This window comes from Lepisosteus oculatus, chromosome 20 (assembly GCF_040954835.1).
Source record: "Lepisosteus oculatus isolate fLepOcu1 chromosome 20, fLepOcu1.hap2, whole genome shotgun sequence".
Taxonomy (NCBI): Eukaryota; Metazoa; Chordata; class Actinopteri; order Semionotiformes; family Lepisosteidae; genus Lepisosteus; species Lepisosteus oculatus.
Window position 1 is genome coordinate 9,934,094 of NC_090715.1, and position 27,388 is coordinate 9,961,481.

Sequence of the window (27,388 nt, forward strand, 5' to 3'; positions counted from 1 at the left end):
AGCGCTTTGAGTGGAGTATCCAGAAAAGCGCTATATAAGTGTAAGCAATTATTAGAATTATTATTATTGTTGTTGTTGTTAGCGATATTATAGTACCTGTTGATTTTCTGTCAATTACAAGAGAAATAGACTATTATCTTTCCTTTACGTAGAAACGATGCCCGTTAGTTGTCTTGAGGAGTAATACAGATTGAGTGGAGAATAGTAAGATTACGTATCGATCTTGCCTGATCAAGCAAAATGTGTGTACTGCTTAAATGGTTGGATTGCGGGGGGTCAGTTTTAAAACACACTGAAATTTAATAAAAATATAAAACATTGCTACAGTTTGCACTATTTAAGTTACGAAAGCATAATTCTTATTATACAAATGGAGCAAGATCATGTCTGTACGGTCCAGGAGAGCGCTTGCAATGTTAAGTGGAATACTGAAATTTAATATACGTTATTGTAATATACTTGCATTTTGCTGTTATATCTGCGAATATTATATAATACTGTGCGAACATCTGACTATGATGTTCCTTATATACAAAAATGAGAAAGGTGTTTTTCTTTTTTACATCAGCTAGCTACACACAGTGGGTACATTTCGAGACTCTCGCCGAGTAGGAATGCACCTCGACAGAACCGCAGCCAGCATTCCCAAGAATAGCTTGGGACGTACAATTTCCAAATCTGTGTGTAAATCCTGACATCACATTGGAATTCGGTCATTTCTGTAGAGGCAGTTCCTCCTTTGCCAAAGAGCCTCCCTTCACTAGTGACACGACATAGATCATGACGTCATCACTGACTGCCACGAGGTGAAGTCCGGACCGCAGCACTACTCCTACTCCTGTGCTGCAACCTTTACTTATAACTCCTCCGCTTTACCTACACATAAAGAAAATAGATATGTGGGCATGCTTTCGGCCTCGCTTTCTTATTAACCAAAGATTATGAATTGCAGTGTTGACCAAAATGTATCTCTGTCCTAAGATTTCAGTGGGATTTTTTGCATGGTGACATAGTTAAAAGCATATAACTTATAAAGGTTATTAAAACCTTTTTATTTCTTTTTGCGGATTGGTTAACGTGATAACTCAAGTATTACACAGTTTTATTTCCTGAGAATAGCCTTATTATGAATAGAAAACACTGGCTGAACTTTAGAAATTTACTGTCAAATTAATAGTATAACAGTCAACTTTCACGTTTCCCAAGCATAAGGAAAACACGAACCTAATTTCTGAAAATCTTGTAGCTAACTGACATAGCAGTATAATACATCTCACTTAGGGTATGATTGACATTTATCTGTATTTATCGGTATTGCACATTTATGAACGCTTGGTATTGCCTGCCTCAAGTCAGCTGAAGCCAGTCGAAGGAATATACCCTGCCCTCGGACGCCATGTTGGCTCTACGTCCTGTGAGTTTAAATGGGAGATATGTACTCTCCTTGAGAGCCCGAATGGCGTCTTGTTCGCGAACTTGAGGCTTATATGAGATATTATTCAATGTAACCATCCGCCTGCGGTAGGTGCTGAGGCCGGGAGAGCCGCCATTTTGAATGTCAGGTTTGTTCCTCCCTCCGTCGCAAAGACAGAAGATTCCAGTTTCTTTCTGGTGTCATTACGGCCGGTGAGTATCGCCTACCTGAACACGGGACACCTTAATATTAAATTAGACTTGGAAAATATATGTGCCGCAGCCTCGTCTGACACCGATTTCGTAATGTGGTAAATAACGTCTGATATTTTAGGGGGGTTGCACCGGGGGTTGTCGGTCACGGGAAGAGTGCTGACATTTTTTTCTTAGATTTGCGATGTTTCTGGGGTTAGGGTGTGTTTGTTAAATTCTGAAGGTAATATGCGATGTGCAATTAGTATTGTATGCGAAACGGGTCGTTTAAGGTGAAGTGGGAAGCACCGCCGTTGTTGAAAATCGATGCCGCGAAGAGGCCTATTTTAGCAGGCGAGCGGTGGAGAAAAGCAGGCTCCCTCCCTTATGATTAAGGCCAAGCCCGGACAGGCCTAGCAGGCTATCCGTGTAGTGACTGGACACAAGGAAATGAGGACTTGCGCTCTTACCACAAGAAATAAATGAAACATGTATATCTAATTTATTAGGGCCGCAGTGGAGTCGCACTGCATTCTAATTTGGATATGGCACACTTAGGGAAGTTGGCTCCAAATAGGAGATATTTCCTCAAATCTTCATGGTTAAGTTTCGCTGTGTGTAAAGTATCTGTGTGGCACCTGCAGCAAGCCCTGCTATTTTGGGTTTTCGAAGTCTATTGTACAGGTGAACAGATGGACTTAAGCGGTTGGTACTTATAGTACTGCCGACGCCGTCTATATCGAGCATTAAAGGCGTAAGTATATTCAAATTAAGACAGTAACCCTAACGTGTTTCTAAAAAATGTTGCATTCTAAAATGTACAGTTTAAGGTAGCTTGACAGTTTAACAGGTGTTACAGCTGTATAGTAAGACGATTCACTGGCAATTGGTAAATATATAGATGTGTTGCATCGGTCCTGTGCCATTCGGGACATTTTGATGGCAAGTAGCTACTTGATTTGAGGAACTCTAGCTGTTTCTTGAAGGAGGCAAAGGTGTTGGCTTTGACGATGTTACAGACTCCTGCAACCTTTTGTGTAAAGCAGTGCCTTCTCTTCTCAAGATTTAAGCGTTGGCTTTTCATGTGTCCTCTGATGATGTCCTCTATATCCGATGTTGTAAAGCAGATCTATTAATACGCTTTCAAGTATTTAACAGATCTATTCAAGTATTTTACAGCAGAAAAGACTCGAGTCTAATGTGTACAGCTTATACGTTTGTGGAGTTTCAGGGGTTATTTAATGTAAGTATGTATTGGGTCTACTAATGTACTGTTCTAAAATAATATCTCACTAATGTACTCTACTAAAATTTCCATTATAGGGCAACTGAGATGCTGTAGGTTGGTGAGCAGATTTTATTTCTGCTTGGATATGATCAATTAACAGGAGAGAAAAGCCCAAGAGAGTCATAGCAAAAACTCTGTCATGGTCGTATAAATGCTGAGTGTGGTTCTTTTGATTGCAATTGAATATGTTCAATTGTGATTTTGTCAATACCAGAAGAAGTAAAGGTTTGGTCTTTTGTGTTGGTGCTTTCCTGGGATGTTGAGAATGTGAAAATTCCATCCTAAAGTCATTTCATTTTGTGTTTTGATCTTACAGCAACATGACTCCTGTAAGAATAGTTTGTGCTAAACTTTATCAGTACAGGCAAGCAATTCTAGGGGTAGGATTAAATGAAACAAGGAAGCGGTTTGTCAAATTTCATTGGGTGCCACACATGCCCTTAGAAATACCGAGCAATAGGGCATCTTGCTATTCAATGGAAAGTCATTTTCTATATTTTAATTACCGTTATTCTGAGGAATTGCATTTTGTTTTTTTTTGTAGAATATAGGAGCTCACAGAATTAACTTATTTAAGGCAGGGAACAAATTAATCATTTTACTTCAGCAGCACTCGAGTTCTTATTTTCCTTTTAATGGTTAACTGATAGCTATGAATTTAGGTAGACGTGTTAGTCATTGATCGGCTAATCACAGGCCTGTGTACGCTTTTAGGAAAGAGTTCTGTGTATATTGGACCTTACAGTGTTGGACTTTACATTGAGACAAGGGGAGACTTTAAAACAGTTGATGTTTTAATTGAATGTAAAATTAAATAACTAAATAAATCTGAATAACTGATGTTTGGGGGCTGCTAGTAAAGATTTGTTTTTATTACATTTTGTTAAAACTTATCTATTTAAAGGGCCTTGTACACTGGATGACCAGGGAGTGGGTTCTGTGGTTAATGCACACCAGTAGTAAAGCAAATCATGAGAAGAACACTGATTATAAAAAGAAGAACTGACAGACTGTAGTGACATGACCAAAAGACTCTTCAACAGAAATTGCAAAAAAAGAGTAGATGTACATCATACTTTGAGAAGAAGACAACATGTTTGGAAAACACCACCAGACTGTTTAAATGCTTACGTTCACCTTAAGACGCATGACAGATGTTTCTGAAAACTTGTATCACTAAACAACTAATTACAGAAAAACTGTTGAACTAGGTGAAAGATTAAATACTTAAGATAATATTTTTGTAGTTTGAGAAAGTATCTTGTGATTATTTCATAGTGAGATGCAGTGTATTCACTTAGTTCTTTTATACTACTCGCTTTGCAGTGTTAAGCAGGTTTACTTTCTGTCTTATTTGCATGGCCTGAATTCCAGCCCTTCAGTAATTTCCCTTATGTTTACTGTTGTAGTAAAAATAAGGAAATTTGCTGAGGGGCTGGATTTTTAATGTCTTTCTGGAATAGGCTGTTTGTAATCTACTGCAGCTGCGTTTTTCAGCCCAGATTCAGTAGGTTTCGGCTAAATTGGAAGAAATCCTCAGCAGAATGATAAAGCTGAATGATAGTGTGGATTAGCAGGCTAACCTAAGTCTAAGCACTGTATATTCCCTTCAATACAAAGTATTCACAGACTCTTAATATATTTGTCCTACTTTTTGTTTTTCTTTCTTCCAGGTTTTTTCTGTTTCCTGTCTTTATGTTCCTCAGTTATTTCGAAGTCAGACTGTGTAAGCATTTAATGTGTGAAAAAACAATCTAGATTTATTTGTGGTTCATAATAAAAATGGGGGACCATTATTTTTCAAGTAGTATAAGATCTTATACAGAAGATATTTTAATGTCTTCGTTTGTACATCAAGCATAAAGGACGTTTAATCTTAAGATGTTTTCTTTCTTGTACTTATGGAAATACTGCACGCACAATGCATAAGAAAAAGTCAGGACCTTCATACCTTTACTACCCCTTCTAAAAAGAATTCTAAGTTGTTTGAAGAGTGACTAATGTTCTTGCTGATTTCTTAGACTATGGGTGTGTGTACTTTGTAGTCAAGTTGGTGATTTTTTTTTAAAGTTAAAACAACATAACATCTTCCAGAACTATTTGTCAGTCTTTTTTCATCCGTTCTCCAGGTTTAAATTTGGAGTCAAGTGATCTGGATTTATTTGCTTGTTTTGCCTTTGAAGTAATATGTAGATATCCCAATTGTGGAGTTTGTAGTACTGTTCACTGTTGCCTTTTGATGGTGATATATTTCCTTCTGAAGCCCATGGTGACATCACCTAAGGTACCCTCGTTCCTGAGCCAACAGTAAGTTGAGCTACTTAGGTCATGAAGCTTTAGCCAAAAATCACCCTTCTTTCAAAGTCGGGCAACAGTTGTAATTAAAAATGGATATTGCTGTGCTTTTGGTTGTTCTAATTGTTGCAACACTTGGGAAGTGTTGTGCAATTTTCTTTTTTCATTTAATTTGTTACTGCCTCTCATCTCGGGTATTGTTGGTGGAATGCTATAATCTGTATTGTTTCAGTTTTTAGACAAAACAGAAACATCAAACACTTTAAGGTGCTGTTTAGTTTTTACATGTTTCCAAATGAGCAGTGGGTAACTGTTGTCCTGTATATTGTATGCAGTGTTCTACTCCTGATCATTTTTGAATATTAAAATTATGTTCATTATCATTCAGGAAATTGTTGTCAGACCAGTTATTTTTAAAATATTCTTATGTTCCACCACCCCAGAGTTTTAAGAGTTGAGCATTCGATGTAAGTTTGGACAGAAAGGACAGGAAGCATGAATTATTATTTCTGCAGAAGTACTGTGTTAGTGCAACAATATGACTGAGTACTTGTTCTTGAAAGAATCATTCAAAAATGCATGAAAAGAGCCAAATAAATACAAAAGCAATTGAGCCTTGGATATTGCAGTAGGATAAAAGCAAGAAATGTTTATTGCTCTGAAGGGAATATTTTTTTATCGTATAGAACAGGCCATAAGAAAATTAATATTGAAATGTACTTGGAGACTTACTTCCTATAAACAGTATCTATCCTTTCCGCAAACATGGAGTTGTTTTACCTTCTTCAGATCTTGAATTACTAAGTTCTTCAGTCTAGGTCCAGCAGCTTAATGCCTTGTTTAAAATAAAGTTTGTATTCTGACCATCAAAAGAAACATTGCATTATATATATTTTTAGACAAATAAAGGATACAGATATTTGGATAGTGATTAAATGTTTTTGGTTTCATTGATTTATTGGTTCTCCCATCCATGATAAACCCAGTGACTTAAATGGTTCCAAGCATTAAATTGCCTTCTGTTAATTGGGCACAGGTGCTTTAACCTGTTAACTGTAAAATATGGTGAAAATTAAGACAAATACAGAAAGCAACCAGTATGCTCCACTTATAAGGAGAACAGTAGACATGGGCTGTTGGTATGTTGGACTTAAGTCAGTACACTGTTGCTCCCTGTTCTCAGTGTGCACAGCCAGCAGTTTCTAACTTGGTAAGATGTTAGAGCCAAAAACAGTCAATATTTGGCCATAATATGGGTCATGCAGTAGGTGATCTTAAGTCACAACACTTTGCTGAAATTGAAGAGGAAATCCAAGTGATCTGGTCTGACCAGGAAAGTCTAGTTTAGGGGTTTTCAGAGATATGGCCCATGGGGTTTTTCAGTAAATGAATGGGATTGTGGTCAGAACTATCAACAAGGATTCACTTTGTTTTATGGGGGCTTGCATAACCCACACATGAAACAGGTGTCCTCCTTAGTATAGCCCAGTTCTGTTCAAATCGTGGCTTGAACTCTTATGATCCTAATCCATCAATAATTTGTCATTTGCTTTTGGAGACAGAAGAGTTTTTGTTGCTATTATTGCATATGTGGCAGGCCTGTTCACCTTACCGGATCTCTCAACGGGAACAGCTAAGAGATATAATCCCTTCAGCACGTTCTGGGTCTGCCTTGGGTCCTCTTCCCACTCCACCTTGCCTGCTCCACCTCCAGTGGGAGGCGCCTGGCCTTCTTCAGCAGACGGCCAAGTCACGTCAGCTGGCTGCTGTCCCACTCCCCTCCGAGGTCCTTCGGGACGGCTGTTAGCTCAGTAACAGGGTAAGCCCAGCAGCAATGGAGAAGCCCCGTTCTGCCCCTTGAACCCCCGGTCTCAGTCGCAGCTCAAAAGCTAGTGGCCGTAAGTGAGAATGGGTACGTAAAGTAGATCGACCAGAAAGCTGCAAGCTTTGTCTGAAAACTCGGCTTCCGCTTCAGGACAGCAGTCTGCTACAGTGTCCACATTACTGCAGCTGCTGCACAGATGCGCTGGTCAGTCTCGCGTTCCCCTCTGCCCTCAAGGTCCTTCAGTTCCTTCACTTGGGGCACCTGTTCCCTGCTCACCTGGAGAGGGCAAACTTGTCTTTTCCGGAATAAAACTGTATTTTGAAGTGAACGGTTTAAACATGTTCTGCATTGTCACACAACATATTGCGATATAATTCTAACATTTGACATTTTTGCTGTTCTTGAAAAATGAGATAACCAGACGTTGATCAACAGTTTGATTTCTAAGAGATTTTGCTATGCATATTTGTGACTACATCACTGACCGGTTGACATTTATTTTAGAAAACCGCAAGCAAGATATCTAATCATACATAATTCTCCACAGTAGAAGAGACCTCTGTGGCTCGTTAAGCAAAATGGTAGAATGTTCTTACGCATTTGTATAAAAGCTTATGTGTAGAAAAACGTGGATCTAAACAGGTGTTCAGATTTTTAAGAATGTTTAAAGTCCTGTTAATCTATATAGACCATTATTATTCTTTCTTAGCCTTGCTTTTTTCTTCTAATAACGGATTAGCGTTAATATCCAGATTCCCATTGATTGGTTATAGAATAGGATGTAAGATATTAGAAGAGGCTGTTTGTCTGATTTTAGGAGCCGGTATGTATGTTCTATATTCCAGTATAGACACATAAACAGACAAGCTAATGCAACCACTGATGATGATGGAGCAGCTGTTTAATTTTATTGTTTCTAGTGTAGTGAGCTCTCTGAAGGCACCAGTTCTGTAGGGTTTGGGCATTTACTGGGACAATTATTAATTGTAGCAGTAAATCACAAAATTGATTCTTTTGATGGCTTTAGAATCCAACCATGCGATATAACTCAAACAACGCACACACACAGGTACAAATACACGAGGATACATTTATTAATACATAGAATATGCATGTAAACCTAACAGATCTTATCGAGAGGGTTATCAGAATACAAAAGGTATATATTCAGTCAGTTACAAAGAGTTACATATATCAAGAGGGCATACGTTCAGTATATCATTCATTAAGACCGTTTCGTAAATGAACTTGGTTATAACTTCTACATTAGATACTCAAAACAAGTACATAACTCTTAGGAATTAAATTGATATCAACTGGTTGGGATAACAATTGAATTCTCGAGCTGTAATGCATTGAAGTTGAATACTCATCCAATCTCTGGGGATTCAGATCTCCTGCGGGCACAAAGAAACAGTTTCAGGCTGTTGCTGTCCAATCCGCGCTCTCTGGCTCGGTGCCAGGCTGTGCTGTGCGGCTTGCGACGGTGCGCTGCTGATGCTCACTGACCGGCTAGTTAGTCTTGGCTTTAACTAGCAAAGTTTGCACACAGGAGAAAAGATGACTGTGAGTCCCAGCAAGTCAGGAAGAGGACCAGTTTGTTCCTGATGAAGAGCTAGTTCTGAATAGTGATTCAGCTGTCCACAGTTCTGACCTGTTCACGAGGCCTGCTGCTGGTGCTAACCTCGGGTGGATCCTCTGGTTACTCTCTGGCAACTTCCGCTCTCGACTCTTAGAACAAAGGAAAGTTCTGGCACTCGGACACACTGGCCGTTCCGTGGTTGTCCGGGCTGAGTCTCGGGATGGTCAGGAGGCGCGCTGCGAGAGTGTCCTGCCCTTGGGAGCCTTCTGCTCCTGGGCCGTCCTGCCCTGGAATTCTCCTTTGAATTCCCTTTAGAAAAGTCCGAAAAAGTCTCTCGGGCCCTCTGTGTTGCCTGTTTTTACCTGGAGGAACTTCAGCTCATTCATTGGCTGAAAGTTCCATGGGCATTAGAGTCCCACGTGGGTTACTCGGCCCTACCAGTCCCTAATTGGTTGATCAAGGTGAGATATGAGTCACTTACTCCTGACACTTAGGAATGCAGTCCAGATGTCCATCTGGCACTCCCTAGACAGATAGGCGCCAATGGATGACCATTGATCATGATAGCCAGGCTTAGCTAAGTGCATCCCCCTTTGGGAGCTGTCCCTTATCAAAGGAAACCTTAAATCAACCTGCGTGAATAGTTTCTCTGTGGCTGCACCACAGAGATGAACAGAGAGATGAGGCCTCATTTGGGAAAGCACAGCAACACTTAATTCTGTCTTATTAACAAGCATTGCCGCTACACTAGAAATATCAGTATTAGCTTTTTTTAAGGATTGTGCAGATTCATAACCCGATTATGAAATGCTTACCTAAATTTCAAGTGGTGCCCTGGGCTGACCTGACCCTGAAGTAGTGTGAATGGAATCTACTATGCCTACTATAAGTGATAATTGGCTCAGGTTGTGTGTACTTTCTATGTTTCTCTTTCCAGTTAAGGTCCATTGATGGAAAAGCTTTGCGCAGCAATGCACGTCCATCTATTTTCTAAGTGTTTCATATAATTCAGTGTTGCAAACTGGGGAGCTGGAGCCTATTCCAGCAAGCAATGGGTGAAAGGTGGAGTACACCCTGGATGTGATGCCAGTGTATCAGAGACACACAATTCCACACCGAGTTCAATTTTCCGGGAAGTGAATTAACCTGCCAGTATGTTTTTGGACTGAATCAGGTAACTGGAGAACCAGGACAAAAGTGATGCAATCACAGGGAGAATGTACAATCTACATGCAGATAGCACCCCGGGTCTGAGCTACAAGGCATCCATGCTAACCACTGTCCTACCCTGCACGATATGTTACTGCAAATTGTGAAACCTTTCTTCAAAAATTGTGAAGACGGCTGTTGTCTTATTGTATTGTAGTGTTTTGTTAATTGGAGGCAAATAAGCAATTGTTTTGTGAGCAAGTAAGGTTTATTTTTTTCATTAAAGGCCTTTTAATTGGAATCATGGTATTCCTCTCTGGGGAGAGTGTAGTCACTGCTGGCTTATTAAGCCTAGTTATTTACTCATGCCCTGTCTTTGTGTAATCTTCAAAGGTTGTGTGATCTTCAAACTGTTGGTTTTGGTTCTCTTAATTGACAGAAAATTGCAATCGATTTGTGTTTATCTCTTTAGCAGAGCTTCTTTAAGACCCACCATGTATAATGCCATTGATAGTATGGTAATTTATACACTGTTTAAGTTTGGTTATGTTCCCAATGTTCTTAAATTATTCATTTTTATCAGTTTCGAATATTCAATGTCCCTAAAGGAGTTATAAAATGTAGGTTTATATTGCTAAACTATTACATATTTTAAAGCAGAACTGCTTTGGAAACATTCATTCTCTCATTTATATCGTAAAGCTTTGTTTTAATGCAGGAAATTGTTTATGCACTTTTGTTATGTAGCTTGAACAAATCCATATAGAAATTGCAGCTTTTCTTTTTGTTGGTACAGAGATCCTGAGCTTTTCAGGAATATCTGATGATAAAATATCGTGAAAGTGTGAACATTATTTCTAGTGTTAGCAAAACTGGAAATGAGAAGCTTGAGAAATCTCAGAAATCTATCTTAAGTGTTCTCCTAAGAAGAGTCTTTCTGAAAAGTATTACAGGCCTCATGCTACAGGGAGCTTTTGTATTGTTTTTTTAAGTCTATGCTTGATAAATGTAAATACTACTGTCAGTGTGTTCTATGTCACGATTGCCTCTATTTGGTGCAATTCAATCAAATGTGCGTTTTTGTTTCAGAGGATGCCAGCTCCGATCAGACTGCGGGAGCTCATCCGGACCATCCGGACAGCTCGGACCCAGGCAGAGGAACGGGAAATGATCCAGAAAGAATGTGCTGCTATTAGATCATCCTTCAGAGAAGAAGACAACACATACCGCTGTAGAAATGTTGCTAAGCTACTCTATATGCACATGCTGGGGTACCCAGCACACTTTGGACAGGTAAAGTATTTGAACCCTTGGGTTTTTAATCAAAAAGGACACAAATGTGAAGAGGCCATTTGCCTTTGCATGATTATTTGTAAAATCTCATAGTTTACACTGAGAGCAGTTCCCCAAGTATGGATTTCTCTTGTGAAACCCCATTCCCGAAAAAGGTACATTATTTTTCAAGTAGCCTGTTCTCCTAACCTGCATCTTTTTGGTAGATGGGAGGAAATTGAAGCACTCAGTGGAAACCCACACATAAGCAAAGAACATGTATACTCCACACAGACATCATCCCCAAGCTGAATGAGGTGGTAGCTTCCATCACAGTGCCATTGTGCCTGATTTTATTTTGGGGTTTTATAAGATCTTTTAGTATCAATTTTGGAAAATTAATTCTATTTTTTTAACTAAGTAGTTCAATTCCTGTTCAATTTTATTTAATGTATTTTTCAGTTGGAGTGCCTGAAATTGATTGCATCGCAGAAGTTTACAGACAAGCGAATAGGGTACTTGGGAGCCATGTTACTACTGGATGAGAGACAAGATGTCCATCTATTAATGACAAATTGCATTAAAAAGTAAGACTGATATTTTAAAGTATATTTGTTTTGGAATCATGGCTATCTGAAGTGATTTGCAGCAGCAAAGATACAAATGTAGTATTGCATATAGGCATAGCAGCTTTAATTCTCAAATGTTACTCAGCTAATTAACTGTTAGTTAACTCAGTTAACAGGAAGTAGTAATAAATTTAATGTCTCTAAGCGAGCCTTACTAACTTTTTTTTTCCTCCTCCATTTTTCAGTGATCTGAACCACAGCACACAGTATGTCCAGGGGTTGGCATTGTGTACTCTAGGTTGCATGGGCTCATCAGAAATGTGCAGAGATCTAGCAGGAGAAGTGGAAAAGCTACTCAAAACATCAAATTCCTACCTGAGAAAAAAGGTACCTTTTATTTGCATTAGTCACTTCAGTGTAATGTGCTTTGCAGTCAAGTCATTATACCATATGTAGTGCTCAGTTAGGTTCCATTAATGCCGATTTTCTGAGGTAACCAGCTAAATTGCCACTAGATTAAGAAGTACATATTTCATAGTAGTCTAATTTAATATTTAGGATAGAAAATTAATAAAACGTGTTGCTGATGAGACGATTTGAAAATTCTGCAGTGTAGCCTTAAACATCACTTTCATCTGCCTGTTTTTTGTAATAGTGTTGCATAGCTGAATGTTTAATAGAAGTGGCCCTTGCCCTCTGAGTTTCCAAACCACTAGTTCACACTTGCTGCTGCCTGGCAGTTTCGCCTGGAGCTTTTGAATTCTGTTGTAGTTGAAATTCTGAGATTTTCTATTTACCATGTCGAAGTAGGATGAAAACAGATATTTGTAATTAAATATCCAAATTTCTTTTTTTATGATGTTTGAAATTTATCTTTAGGCCGCATTGTGTGCAGTTCATGTTATCAGGAAGGTTCCCGAACTGATGGAGATGTTCCTCCCAGCAACGAAAAACCTACTAAGCGAGAAAAACCATGGTAAGAAATCCTGGGTGGCATAAATCTGGTGCCATATTGATAAGAAATGGATTTGAATATGTTGGCTAGATGCTATTGTTGTTATGAATTTTATCTTCTATCTTTTAAACATTAACAAGTGAAGGAAGGATATTCATAATCATTATGTTTGAAAAGTAGTTGATAACGATATCATTAACAATAAAGAATGCAGAAATTACAAATGAAGGATATGCAGCTGGAGATGTACAAAGAGGAGTTGTTTTTGCAAAAGATAGCACCTATAAGATCTATACATCATCTTGCCTGGCAAAATGCATAGACACATGGTACAAACAATATAGGCAAACTTTTGTAAACGTCCCAGGAAAGGAATTACAGTAAAATGACTTTTACTGTACCATGACATGTTGAGTTGCACAAAGGACATTTTCTATACCATATGTATGATTTCTCATTATTACAGTTACAGTGCAGAGTAGTATAATAAAACATTGACGTTTTTTCCCCGTTTTGTAGGTGTTCTCCATACATCAGTAGTTCTTCTCACCGAAATGTGTGAAAGAAGCCCAGATATGCTAGCACATTTCCGAAAAGTAAGGAACACTGCTGATGCATATATATCACCATCATTATGTTCATAAATAAGTAACCTGTTGATATTTTTTTCCATTTTATGAACGTAAGGTAGCTTTGATAAAAAAATGTACTGTGACAAAATTCATGGATAATATCCAGCTGGATGTTGGTCTACAGGTTGTGGTGTTCTGTACAATTTCCTTCTCATATTTTAAGCGGTTTATTTAAATCTGTACAGCTAAATTGAATTAATTTAAAATAAATGTAAACTTTTCGTCTTCCTTTGTTTTGAAGATCATGTTTGCATTCCATCTTTACATAATGCTTCCTTTTAAAATTGCTTTCCTTACAGTTTCCCCTTTCAAAAATACAGTATAATGTTTTTTTTTGTTTATATCAGCTTAATGGTGTGCACCTCATTTGGCACATCAAATTAATACTTTTTTTCCTTTAACTGGTTGGAATTTTCGTGTAACTTTATGCCAGTGATGCCACACTTCATATTCATAATCTAATCTTTCTTCGATTTCTCTGAAGTAATGAATTCTTTAAAACTCTTCCTAACATCTACTTCATATTTTTTCTGTCATTTGTCTGTTTCAATTCCTGCATTGTGTTAGAATGAGAAGGTAAGAATACATTATGGTTCATAGCTGGTGCATGCTCTCCAGGAGATCATTTTGCATCATCATCATAGATGTAGTCAGTTTATTGTGTGCAAAGTAATTTTATTATTTTGGAAATATTACACTTCTATCCTTTGTGTCATGACAAGATTTTATGTTGCAAAATAACTGCATTTTTATTGTTGTCCAATTATCATTGTTAATCAGATCATAGTACTTTATACGAATTCATTTATATCATCATTTAGAGAAGTCAAATGTCTGGTGCTAAGTTGGTGCTGCTAACATCACGAATGTTGTCAAGAAGCATAGAACCAAAATGACTACTATACTTATTTGGCATTAGAACTAACTAAAGAATACTTAATAGGTTGTGGTTGAGTCTTAATTCTCAGGTATTATTCAGTTCAATGTCTTGTTTAATGATTTATTTAAACATTTTTAAATAAAGAAATCCTGCAATATTCTAACACTTCATGACTCTTCAAATACCTTTAAAATTAACTTCAGTGTGAGTAAACTGATGTTTTTTGTTCCATTAGATTAAATATCGCAGGAGTGGGTAAAGTTAAACTTTTTAATCAGTATTTAAGTTGGGATTTGAATTAAGGTTGAGGTGAGAACAAAGTTTGTTCAATTTTGGCGGAAGAGAAATGAGAAACACAATGTAAATAAGATTTTTGTAAAAGGGGAAATTTCGAACCATTACAAATTGTTTTTAAATGAAAATAAATTTAAGAAAACTTCAGAGTATAAAGAGTTAAAGTTAAAGAGCAGTTTCCTAGTGATTATGCTATGTTTTACCTGGTATTGTAGCAGCAGAACAATATCTTCATAGTAAATAGATAATGTTAGTGATCTGAGACGCTAGCACTAATCATTTCATGTTTCTCTTTGATCACTTACATTAACTCAAGGTCTTAACACAACACTGGTTGATTTTTTTCTGTACCTTAGCTAAAGCCTTACTATTTCCTTTCTTTGGTTTTTTTTTAGCTTGTTCCACAGCTCGTTCGAATCCTTAAGAATCTCATCATGTCCGGTTATTCACCAGAACATGACGTATCTGGGATCAGTGATCCATTTCTACAGGTATGGAACTATCCCTACCCTTATATGATAACGGAGCAATTTGAAGAAAAATGTGAGATTTAAGAATGTGCATTTTCATTTGTTCAGGTGCGGATTTTGAGATTACTCCGGATTCTAGGAAGGAATGATGATGATTCCAGTGAAGCTATGAATGACATTCTTGCACAAGTGAGTTGTTTGTTGTTGGCATTAGTGCTCATTTTTTTACTAGATTCTGCAAGGGAAACAAATGTATTGTCTGTATAACTATTTCATTTCAACACTTTTATTTTTCAGGTTGCAACAAACACAGAGACCAGTAAAAATGTAGGCAATGCAATTCTTTATGAAACAGTTCTAACAATAATGGATATCAAATCTGAAAGTGGGTTAAGGGTGAGTTTATACATTTTTAAATTTAAAAATGTAGCCCCTCTAAAGAGCAAAATTTGTAATTGCAAACTGCATTGGTTCAAAAAAATTGTGACTTAGTTTGGAGATGGGGTTAAAGTAGTTTACCTTGCTGACTCTAAAGGCTGTTAAGCAAATGATAGGCAAAGAACATTCCATCTATAAATGCTTAAATGTTTTTTTCACTACAGGTTTTAGCAATTAACATCCTGGGACGCTTTCTTCTAAATAATGACAAAAATATTAGGTAAGATATAGTTTTTATTATAGATTTGTTATGTAATATGGCTCTGTGTGATTCTCAGTTACCTTTTTTATATTCCTCCAATGTTGAATTAATCATTAATCAGCTCCCACCTACAACCCCTGGAACATCAGGGGAGAGCACCTACTGTCAATCTGTTTGAGCTACATAGAATTTTACAGGACATATGACATAGCATAATGTCTCTGACAATGGCACATGGGCAACTGGTAAGACTCTGCAGGCAGAGATTTCTGTATGTGGCAAGCAGAGAATAGTGTGATCAACCTGAGTCAAAACCTTAACTTGCGTGATTCTGCATAGGGAATCCAGATTATATTTCACAATATACAGTGACTGCGCAATGATTGAATTCCAGGACACATGCATTTCAAGAGGCAGTTTTTGCACTGGTTGAAGCACTCTGGGACTCCTGAAGGTACTGGTTTTATGAGAGACTTGTAGGTAAAGTTTTATTCCCTTTTTTTCTAGATATGTGGCATTGACATCACTACTGAAGACGGTACAAACAGACCACAATGCTGTACAGAGGCATCGGAGTACCATTGTGGATTGTTTAAAGGATTTAGATGTGTCTATAAAGCGGTAAGAGAAGCATTTAAGTTATCTTATTTACTAATACTTCAAATATTATTGTATATCGTCAATTTAAGGATTCAAAATGTGAGAAATTGGAATTAAAATTGTATCTGTAACTTTAAACAGACGTGCAATGGAGCTCAGTTTTGCTCTGGTTAACGGGAACAACATTCGTGGAATGATGAAGGAATTGCTGTACTTCCTGGACTCTTGTGATCCAGAATTCAAAGCAGACTGTGCTTCAGGAATTTTTCTTGCTGCAGAGAAGTAAGTGTTTTTATTTACAGGTTAGTAGAAAGATAAGTGATACATTTGCATCTTAAAGACAGTCACCCATATGGTTCAACAAGTCAATGGGGAAAAGAAAGAGCTTTATAAAATGTTTTAAAAAAAAAACAATAGAATAAACAGGTAAATAAAAAGAGTACAATGATTTGCAACAACAGGTAAAAAAAGGATGTTAGACAAGAAAAGAAATTGAGTGGGATATTGCAGTGGAAGCTAATAAAAGTTATCTTGGTACTATAACATCCAAAGAACCGTTAAGGATACAGTAAAAGATATGCGGGACAACAATGGGAAATGTCTGGACAAAGAAAGGGAATGGCAGGTGTAACAAAGGAAGATTTCACTCAGGGGTTCACTAAGGAAGAAGAAAGGAAAATGCCTCAGGCAGCAGAAAGACAAAGTTTTAGTATTAAAGAGGAGGAAGTGTCCTGGGTACTAGAAACACTTTAGATTAATAAAGCCCTGGGCCTGATGGTATCTTACCAGCTGTAATCAGGTAAACAAATATTATCTGTAAGCTACTGATTCATTCAATAGTTGCTAAAGGCAGGGGTGCCCATGGACTGGAGAATTGCTGCCAATCCCAGTAATGGTAATAAAGCTGAACACACCCAGACATTTCATTTTTATTACATGAAAGGTTATGTAAAGTATTATTAGAACAAAACTAGAGGGGCACCTATATGTAAATAACATAATTGGAAATAGTTTAGATTAGTTAACTAACTTGTTCGAGTTCTTTTGAAAAAGCAACAACGCTATTTGACGCACGTAAAGCATCTGATTTGTTTTTTTGAAAGGCTTTTGATAAAGTTCTTCATAAAAGATTTACAAATTACGTGCAGTAAGGAAATAATTGTTTGGTTTGAGAATTGGTTAATAGTAAATCCGTACTGTAGATTAATAGTAAGTCTACAAATTGTACTTCTTCAGAATGAAAGGAAACATGAAATGAGCACTGAAATAGGAATGTGAGATCACTTGGGAGCTTTTTTGGAAGTATGTCTAAATCAGGCCAGGTGGCATTTCTGTTCCCAGGGGGTAGTGGGAGTATTGAACATGCTGCACAGCCCTACACATGTGATTGAAACTGATATCCTGCTTTTTCTCAAAACAGCTGGATGAGGTTCCTGGATCAGGATACCTGAACCAAATAAGGTTCCTGTCATTTGTCACGGTTCTTATGCAGTTAGAAAGTTCTTTTTGAAAGTTTGCTCTTTTTTCTGAAATAAAGGAAGCTTAATATGAGTGGATCTGGTTAATCCTTTTTTTTTTTCAGGTATGCACCCTCAAAAAGATGGCACATTGACACTATTATGAGAGTTCTTACTACGGTATGAGTTTTGTGTGTTTCATATATTGACTAGTGATATCATTAGTGCTCCTGCATAGTTTAAAAATTTAATTTAAAGAAAAAAAAAACAAAATGGCAGTGTCATTTTAAAGATTGATAAGCTGATTAAAAAACGGTGATAAAGTGCTGCTGTTTTTATTGGACAGCTTTAGCATTGCAGGATTAGTTGATTGATTTGCTGTTGAGTGATGAAAGCTTTGAGTGATCCATCGACTGAGTATAGATGTTGACTCATTAAGCACTGACAACAGCATTTGAGTCAAGAGATTAAGAATTAGAACCTTCCAAATTATCAGTTTCAGTAGGTTAATTTGCAACTTGAATGTTCATTGTGCATTGTGTGCATTTGTTTTAAACATCTTGGCCATGAAGTGAAATATTGACTTCTCTAATATTTAGGCTGGAAGCTATGTAAGGGATGATGCAGTGCCTAACTTGATTCAGCTCATCACAAATAGTGTGGAGATGCATGCCTACACCGTGCAGAGGCTTTACAAAGCACTGTTGGAAGACATTTCACAGGTGAGCTACGAGTGTATATAAAGAGAAAGGTTACAAAATTAGAAGAGCTGTACTGAAGTTTTCTGATTTATTTATTATCCAGCAACCTCTTGTGCAAGTGGCCTCCTGGTGTATAGGGGAATATGGAGATCTGCTTGTTTCAGGACAGTGTGAAGAAGAGGAACCCATTCAAGTAAGAATTGTGTTAAAACACTTTACACACAACTTATTTTGCATAATTTGCATGCTTAAGACGTATTTTTAAAGCAGAATAAAACTGGAAAAGACCAACCTCACCCATCATTTTATGTAGTATACTGTTCACACCTCCGTTTCTCCTCTAGGTTACGGAAGACGAAGTTCTTGATGTTTTAGAAGGTCTCTTGGTATCTAATTTGTCGGCACCTGTGACCAGAGGTTATTCTCTCACTGCCATCATGAAGCTATCTACTAGGTTCACCAGCAGTGTGAAGTAAATACACCAATCTATTGTATTTTGTTTTTATTTCTTACAGAATCATTATAATTTGTCCTTATATATAGTATACTTAATATATTTTAATAGTAAATTACAGACAGTCGCACCTTGTTGGTTAATAAATCTTTAAAGCTTTAAACTGTATTATAATAATGTATAGTTTACTGTGACATTACAAGAAAAGCTGCCTTAGAATGTCCAGGGCATTTGAGAAAATAAATGAATTAAACTATTTTTTTAAATTTTTTTATTAGCCTACATCTGTTATAACGAGCTGTGCTCTTCCACCTCATGAAAATGTTGGGATAGTTATACCCCTGGACTGAGTATGGTCCTCTAACAGATGTTCTAATATTGGTTTGTCCTGTTTTTCAGCCGAATCAAGAAAGTTGTGTCAATATATGGAAGCAGCATAGATGTGGAGCTGCAACAACGGGCAGTAGAATATAATGCACTTTTCAAGAAATATGATCACATGAGGTGGGTCTGACTGAAAAAGGACTGTAAAGCAGTTTGTAACAGCTTCACCCAACAGTTGCAATCTGGTGGTAAGCCCATAAAATAATGGGTGTTTTTTTTCCCCCCATGCAGGTCGGCCTTACTGGAACGCATGCCCATTATGGAGAAGACAGCAACCAATGGCCCAACAGAGATTTTGCAGACAAACGGAGAGGCAGAGCCTTCTGTACTAGACCTGAAGCACACAACTAGCGTCACACAGTCAAGCAGCCAGGTAGGAACAGAAAAGGTTAGCCTCTGTTAATCTCCTTAAATGAAGCACCCAGTATTTAAATTTCATTGAATTGAGAGAACATTTAACGTAAAGTAACGAACATTTGCACAGAATGGGTAGTATTTACTTTTGTAGGTAGTGCATCCTATGGAGGTTTAGATGATGTATTCCCATGTAGTTTTTCCTGAATTTGCCTTTGTATTTTTAACTGAAACCCATCAGAATCAGTTAATCAAAATTGCTTGGACTAAGTTGTCTTCTGTAGAGCTGCTTGAATGTAAAATTGGATTTGAAATGTATGTGCTGCATCAGATGCTTCATTTTCTGGTGTAATTATGACCCCTGCTGGCAAGAAAATGTTTTTTATTATTCTGGTGCTTTCAGTTATTTGGGCAACAGAATTACTTTGTTGCAATCTAGTTTTACAAATGCGTTTTTTAATTTATTATAATATTAAGTTCCTATGAACAAATGCTGATAAAGGTATGTAAACGTGATAGGTGTTTTTAAAGAGTTTAATCTGTAAAGGTTTTAAAAACACTAGCAGTGTGATCATATAATTTATTTTTCAATTTTTTAGGCTAATGATTTATTGGACCTCCTTGGAGGGAGTGACGTAGTGCCTGTGATCCAGACTGTTCCACCCCCAAAGCCTGCCTCAGCTGGTGGTGAACTACTGGATCTTTTGGGTGATCTCTCTCTATCAGGTAGGTTGAATTGCCTCTCTGGACCTTGTCATTATTTTGTCTGGTGTTTAGTTGTCCTTGACCACTTAAAATAAGTACAGCAGCTTATGTGCTGGGAAGGAGCGGTGGCTCTGTGGCTAAGGATCTGCGCCTGTGACTGGAAGGTTGGTTCAAATCCCGTGGCCGGCAGAGGAATCCTACTCCGTTGGGCCCCTGAGCAAGGCCCTTAACCCTAACTGCCCCAGGGGCACCGTACAATGACAGACCCTGCGCTCTGACCCCAAGCTTTTCTCCCTGTCTGTGTGTCTGTGTCTCCATGGAGAAAAAAGCTGGGGTATGCGAAAAGACTAATTCCTAACGCGAGAAATTGTATAGGGCTAATTAAGAAACATTATTATTATTATAAGGATATAAAAGCCATCAAGACACCTTGATCTTACTGGTTAGCCAATGGTTGAATAGCCAATGGTTGGAGCTGAATGTTTGGTGGGGTCTGACAAGGAGTCTAGCCAGTATCTTTATCATTGCACATTGCACCTTTTCCAGGCATTGGGATTTAAGATGGCAGATACAGGTAGTTGCCAAAAATATGGATGTACATGGGTAAATGAAGGGACACTACGTATATTGAATGCAGGTTGTTCTACATAGGTGTGGCTCATGCATTGATTAAGCAAAAACAAAACCATCCAAGCATGTTATGGGTCATGTATAGAAATGCTGAAGTAGTGGCCTGTAGTTATGGTTAGCATAGCAGTAAGAGGAGATGTCAGTTTAAAAGAGGTGTTTGTTGAAGCTTCAGAGACCAACTTGCTGATCTCTCCGCAAACAACAGTGTCCAAATTGATGTTAGTTTGAAACTCAGATATCATCATTAGCAAAAACTAACAGAGGCTGTGATATCCAGGATTGTGATATCTCTACATGATTTTAAAGTGTAAGGCAAAACAGGGTAGCAGCTATAGATTGATTGTAAACTTTGTCCTTGGGCACAATTGGCCAATTCAAATTGAGTGGAATACCACAGTGAAGCTGTGGTGCACGGACTGCTCTGTCAGTACAGGTAGTACAGGGGACGTGAGCACAGGCCTGCTGAGCTGTTTAGAAATATGATCTGGTGAGATGAATTGTCCTCTATCCTGTTTTGTACTAAATAGATGAGGGCACATGTGGTGCCAGTTTACAGAACTCTACAGACATTCTATACTGTTGTGGGGTGCATTTGCATGGCGTGGCTTGGGTTAATTCATTCTGTTAGAAGCCAAGGTCAAAGGTTAGAAGGCTAATTGCTGTTTAATGGTACTGTACGATCATCTTTAACCCATGTTGCAGCGTTTTTTTTCCTGCTGGGGGGGGGGTGTCTTCCAAGATGATAATGCCTTCATCTGTAGAGCTTATGTGGTCGCCCATTGGTTTTATCAACATGCCGATTGAAGTTAGCCTCTCAGTAATCCGATCTGAACCCAATTGAGCATTTATGTGATATTCTGGATCAATGCCTGAGATAGCATATCCCACCCCCATTAACCAGGTGTGAGCAGATTGACTCTTTAATTGAAGAACGGGGATTCATCCCTCTTGCACAATTCCAGACCCTAGCAGTCCTTATGCCATGACACATACTGTACTGGCTACATGTGGTGGCCCAGTGTTCTCTTTGTTGACTGTACATTGGTGTTTCATTTTTTTAATCCACTACCTGCACATAGCATTCTCTTAATTACCTGGTGTGTAGATTTTTCTTTGGATGTGTTGCAAGGACCTGCTTCTTTTGTAGGTAGTAATTCCAATGGTGAAATAATTTGGAGACCTAAAGTCCTTTAGCATTACCTCTTTTGGGTGACTTCGATTTTGAACTTCATGGGAGCATCTGGTTAGCTTTAAGTGGTTTAAAAATGGTTTAGGATGAAACGCCCTCCAGTTAAGGAATTTAGAGCAATTGACCCGTTCTGGTCCTTATTATACTTGACCTCATTTATGTCAATTTAAGAAATGAAATAGAAGAGTTATGCAAGTGACAATGTTTGCATCTTCTTGAAAGCGTTATAAAAAAAATCAAAATAATTTGATCATCTAAAGGTCTATTCTCTATCAGTTTAGAGTAGAGTAACGGTTTTCTGAAGAAAGATCCATTTGATACAGGTTACTGGATTTAAGGTTATTCAAGAGTCTGTCCTCTTATGTATAGATAAGTGGAAAGACTTCAGGAATTGTTTCATGCATGCATTTTACACTTTTTTCCTAAAATCCTTTCCCTTCCTCAAACAAGGTGGTCCAGCCCCTGCACCTGTCCCTCCCATCTCCATGTCCCAGCCTCCCTTCTTACTGGATGGGCTATCATCACAACCACTTTTTAATGACATTGCTGCAGGTGAGAATATCCTCCAGCAGGCTAACCTTACTGTATTATTTGGAAAGCTACACATGTATACATGCTGCTTTCACACAGTTGCGTTTGCATAAATGTTCTTATTTTAAAGTTGTCTGTAAAGATGGAACTATAGACAGAAAAGTGAAGGCCTATGTGGCACTTCTAAGAACTATGAACCGTACTGACCACCCAGGGAATTAAATAAATATTGTAGCCTTAAATATTGAAAATCTGGAATACATCTTATAAGATTAACAGTAATGCCTAGGTTCTGTCTCAGAAGTATGCCTTTGAAGAAGTATGCCAGTTGTTGAATAGCTGCACTGCCATTAAAGTAATATCAGTGAAAGACCGAATAGAACTGTCATCTGTCAACATCAATGTAAAGTGTCCAGTGGGAGTTATTTTTTTGCAGGTGTGGGTGTTTTGATAACACCTTAGTAATTTAATTTTTTTTTTGCATCAAAACAGAAAGCACTATACTGTAGTTGAGGTTTGATATTAAATTGATGTTCTTTTTTCAAGTCTTGGTGCATTTTATTTAAAGAATTTCTTTTCTGCGTAGGTATTCCTCCCATGACAGCATACAATAAAAATGGGCTGAAGATAGAATTCACATTTGAAAGGTCCAACACAAATCCAAATATAGCAGTTATTACTATACACGCCTCCAACTCCACTGAGGCAGACATGACAGATTTTGTATTTCAGGCTGCAGTACCAAAGGTATGTTTTTTATGTTTTTATTAATGCAGTGTGCACTGATGTTGTGTGTGATTGATTTGTATACAATATGTGATGGATAGTTTCTGTATATTTTGTCTACTAAATTGTATTTGAGTTTGTTAAATGTGGTTTTTGGACTCTTGAAGCGTGTTTAAAATGTGCTTGAAGATATTAACGACACTTCTGTTTGTTAGACGTTCCAGCTGCAGCTCCTCTCTCCTAGCAGTAATATAGTCCCTCCACTGAACACAGGAACAGTCACACAGGTCATCAAAGTACTCAATCCACAGAAGGTAACTTATCTTGCCAGTAACCACAGAATTTTTTCTAAAGGCCTGGTGATGCAGTTCAGTCAGCCAGTGGCTGTAACTCTTTAATGTTATGATTGTTCACAGTGCAATCATGATTACATATGCGTGTGACCCTTACCTTCTACACCATTGAATGATGTATAATGTAAATTTTATGAGTTTTAGTAATATTTTTTAAACAAAAGCTGAGTCATTCCAGAATGGCTTGAACACGGCAGTTGCCTTTTCCAAGTATCCGAGGACTTGCAGAATAATTTTAGAAATGTTCTTGTCAGGTAATTTACGTGGGTATCTTTTCTTGCTTTTACCTTTAACTATGTAAATGTTTGTTAACAATCACAATCAATGTTCGGATGTAACTGATGCAGTACAAGTTTATTCTCAGTGGTTTTGGGAGACGATGACAATTCTCTTGAGCTCTAATTTTTGGAAGTGGCTGATTAAAAAAACCTGGGCTTTTCTTTTTGATTTCACAGCAACAACTGCGAATGAGGATCAAGCTGACTTACACCCATAAAGGGTCTTCTGTCCAAGACCTGGCAGAGGTCAACAACTTCCCCCCCCAGACTTGGCAGTGATGACACGCCTCTCTGCTCTTTAGGCCCTTCCAGGGGAATTCTGGGAAGCTTCCCCAACTGATCCCTCGTAACATCACTGCAGACTGCTACCCTGGGGTTGCGCAGGGAACCAATGGAATCTTTTGGACACAAAATGCTGATGATGATAGCGACGAAAATGTCTGAAAACATATCCATTACTAACTTTTAAATTGGTTTCACCTCAGTCTCTGACGATGTCTGCTTGCAATAGCCACTACTTCCATTGCCTTTCTGTTCACACGCACACAAAACTCTTCTTCTGGTACTTCCCCTTGGGTTTCAGCTCTGCCTCCTTTTTGCCCTTTTGGAAAATTCACTCTTCTTAAAGGTGCACCATAGGTGGAAGGTGTTTTTCAATGTGAGCAGTTGTCCAGGTTAATTTTTATGTTTTTATCTGAATCTGTAATTGTAAGCTGTTGGGGATATTTTGAAACATTCATTTGTTTTGCATTTTTTACAGCTCTACATGAAATGCAACTTAAAGTATAAGAAGTTTGCACTTTAATCAGCTCTGTTATCTGTGCACCATACAGAATTAAGAAAGTACAATGTATGATTGGGCTCCAAAAAATAAATATATGGAGTGTAGTGATATTTCATCATTTTCCAGTTTGGTGTCTAAACAAATTAACTTATTTTCTATAATAAAGGTTACCAGCTATATGGTCCCAATACTTGGTGTTTCATATTAAGTCTGATTGCTCTAGAATCCAACAACTAAATTTTTCTTCTGTTAATTTTGCTGACTGACTGTGAAGCTTGTCTTGAGGTTGCCAGTCTAAAGTATTTTCAGGATGAAGATTTTTTAGGGATGTCTTTGAGGTTCAAGAGCTGTTTGTTGGAAGAGTATCATCATTTGAGCTATTGTGGTATTTAAATCTTAAAGAAGGAGGAATGTGAATGTTACATCAGTTTTTGTTGGGTAAAACAGGGTGGGAAAGCCTGTAGGATAACCAGAAGCAGATTTAAGAGGGAGCCAAAAAAATGAAATATGAGAGAAGCAGTTATCAAATTGTAACATTTTTTTGTTCTTTCCGTCATGCATTGCAAGAAGCAAACCTAATGTTTTTGTGACACGATTGTGTGTAATGCAGTGGGTTATCATGATTAAGGTATTGCAATCACTTTATCCAATCAGTCAGATCATTTTTTAAATACTCATAATTCACAAGAATGATACATTGGTAAGATATATTTTAAAAAGCCACATCCCCATTAACGCAATTTTCCACCTTATAAACCCTATTTAACATCACATTTTGCTTCCCTTTGGTTTTCTATGACTAATAATGAAAAATATTTTTTTTTCCAAAGTTAATTTTTTCTTTGAAGGATAAGACTTTCTCAGATTACACATGAAAAGCTTGACTGCTTTGCCCAGTGATTTGCCACGTTATGTATTTTTAGTTGATAGAGGGGAGGAGCAAGGCAGTAAAGTTATTGCTAAGGTTTGAGCGGTTTAAAGGTGCTTTTACTGTTCATTGCAGTGATCTTAAAGGCTTTTTTATGTTCAATTGTTTTTCTTTGCAGAATGTACATTGGGCCTCATAATGAATCTTTATCTTCCATTCTATTCTAAAACAGAATGGAAGATCAAGATTCTCCTGACTCATGTTAATAAGTATGTTCACAAATACACCAGTATGCAGTTTAACAGCAACGACTAAGGTTTGTTTTTGTCTTCATCCAGAAAGTCTTAATTTTTTCTGTATTCGCATAGCCATTGACTTAATGTTTGTACATATAGATGGGAAATAATTTTGAATGTAATGCTATGCACGTAGTACTGTTTCTTCTGTTTTTATGTGTTTACTTTTTGTCATTGTGGCTTGTGATTTTAAAATTTTCTAAAAGGAAGCCTTTTGTTTCAGCACTTTTTCATGTACCCTTCCAATAGCATAGTTGTTTGAGAACTTTTGTTTCGTCTTGTCAAACGTCACTGAGGACAAGACATGTCCTGCAAATAATGCCTGATATCAAAGCAATGTGCCTTTTTATATCAAAGATTTGACCAATCTTTCCCTGCTTTCCGTAAATCTAGATATGTAATACCTTGGTTATATGTACATGTCTAAAATTTCTGCCTTTGAGGGACTGAAAAGATAACTTAAGTAATTGCTGTTGAGTACAGATTTTGAGGTAACTCCTATCAGTTTAGTTAGCTTAGGAACAATGCTGGGAAGTTGAAGGATTTATCAACTCACAGTAGGAGATAAATTCAATATTTACCGGTTAAAAGTGATTTTTTTAAAAAAGCTGACTTTTATGACTGAAAGTGAAACCTGATTTTAAATGGTGGATATGTTGTCCCTTTTTGGTACATTAGGTTCCAAGGTACATGTAGTGCTCCAAATTGCAATGTGTTTTCTTAGCTCTTGCAAACAAACATCATCAACTAAATACCTCACATGTTTTTTTGGGGCTTCTGTTTAAGAATTGTAAGGCATACCTTGATTATGACGAGCATAACAGGACCATGAAACAACTTTTGGGATGTCGGGGGGCATTCATTTACATAAATTGAATACTATTGATTGTGCTACTGAGTTTTTCTGTTACACTGTTTGTGAAGCTACCAGCATTGATTTATTGTGTAGAAATATTTTGCTTTTGCATTATTGTTCTATATTAACTGCTAACTTTTCGTGACCAAATCAAATAAGATCTAGCTTTTGAAAATAAAATCTTCTGTAGCAATGCCATGTGTATATGGAACAAGAGATGTATGACGTGCTTTTAGGGATTATTTTTAGACTGAACAACTTAATGCAATCAAGGCTTTTCTGTATATATTGATCACCTCAATTGCCCACCACCCCTTTTCAGATCAGTTTTCTAAAGATCAGTTTTATTCTGTCAACATACACGTGTAGTGTATTGTTTGAAATGGACTAAAATAAATCTAGTTATTTACGTAATAGTCAAATTGTTTGGCTTTCCCTGTTTTCATGTACATTACAAAACAATATAGCATCTGCTGCCTGTATATTGTATATAATTGTAAAAATGCTAAAATATCCAATTCAAGACCCAGTTATGAATAGCTAGGAAGAAATTAATTATATACAGATATTTAATAAACCTTAGAAGGATAGTTACTAATTTACTCCTTTTCATTGAATTTTTGAAGACTTTGTTCAGTTTGGGGTTATGTAATGGATAAACCATATTTTTCCTTTTTTAAGGACAGACTGAAATCTTTCAACAAATTAGTCATTTTAGATGTTTGTAAATTTTTATCTGGCTAAAATTAAAACAGTTACTTAGCCA

General features: G+C 37.4%; 1 protein-coding gene and 1 non-coding gene across 2 annotated transcripts; both read left to right on the forward strand.

Annotated features, from left to right (window-relative positions):
* Positions 1–1,526: 1,526 nt before the first annotated feature.
* Positions 1,527–27,038, forward strand: ap1g1 (adaptor related protein complex 1 subunit gamma 1). Its single transcript, XM_069181151.1, has 23 exons — positions 1,527–1,626; positions 10,834–11,037; positions 11,479–11,603; positions 11,831–11,972; positions 12,465–12,561; positions 13,060–13,136; positions 14,742–14,837; positions 14,925–15,005; positions 15,114–15,212; positions 15,419–15,474; positions 15,964–16,077; positions 16,198–16,338; positions 17,639–17,693; positions 18,113–18,235; positions 18,318–18,407; positions 18,559–18,686; positions 19,068–19,172; positions 19,284–19,425; positions 20,006–20,132; positions 22,381–22,482; positions 23,048–23,208; positions 23,403–23,501; positions 23,996–27,038. The coding sequence occupies exons 2-23, from the start codon at positions 10,837–10,839 to the stop codon at positions 24,095–24,097; spliced, it is 2,463 nt and encodes an 820-aa protein (XP_069037252.1). The 5' UTR covers positions 1,527–1,626; positions 10,834–10,836; the 3' UTR covers positions 24,098–27,038.
* LOC138224391 (small nucleolar RNA SNORD71) lies at positions 17,889–17,967 on the forward strand. The gene has a single exon (XR_011182872.1). It is a non-coding gene; the product is annotated as a small nucleolar RNA SNORD71 (small nucleolar RNA).
* Positions 27,039–27,388: the final 350 nt, after the last annotated feature.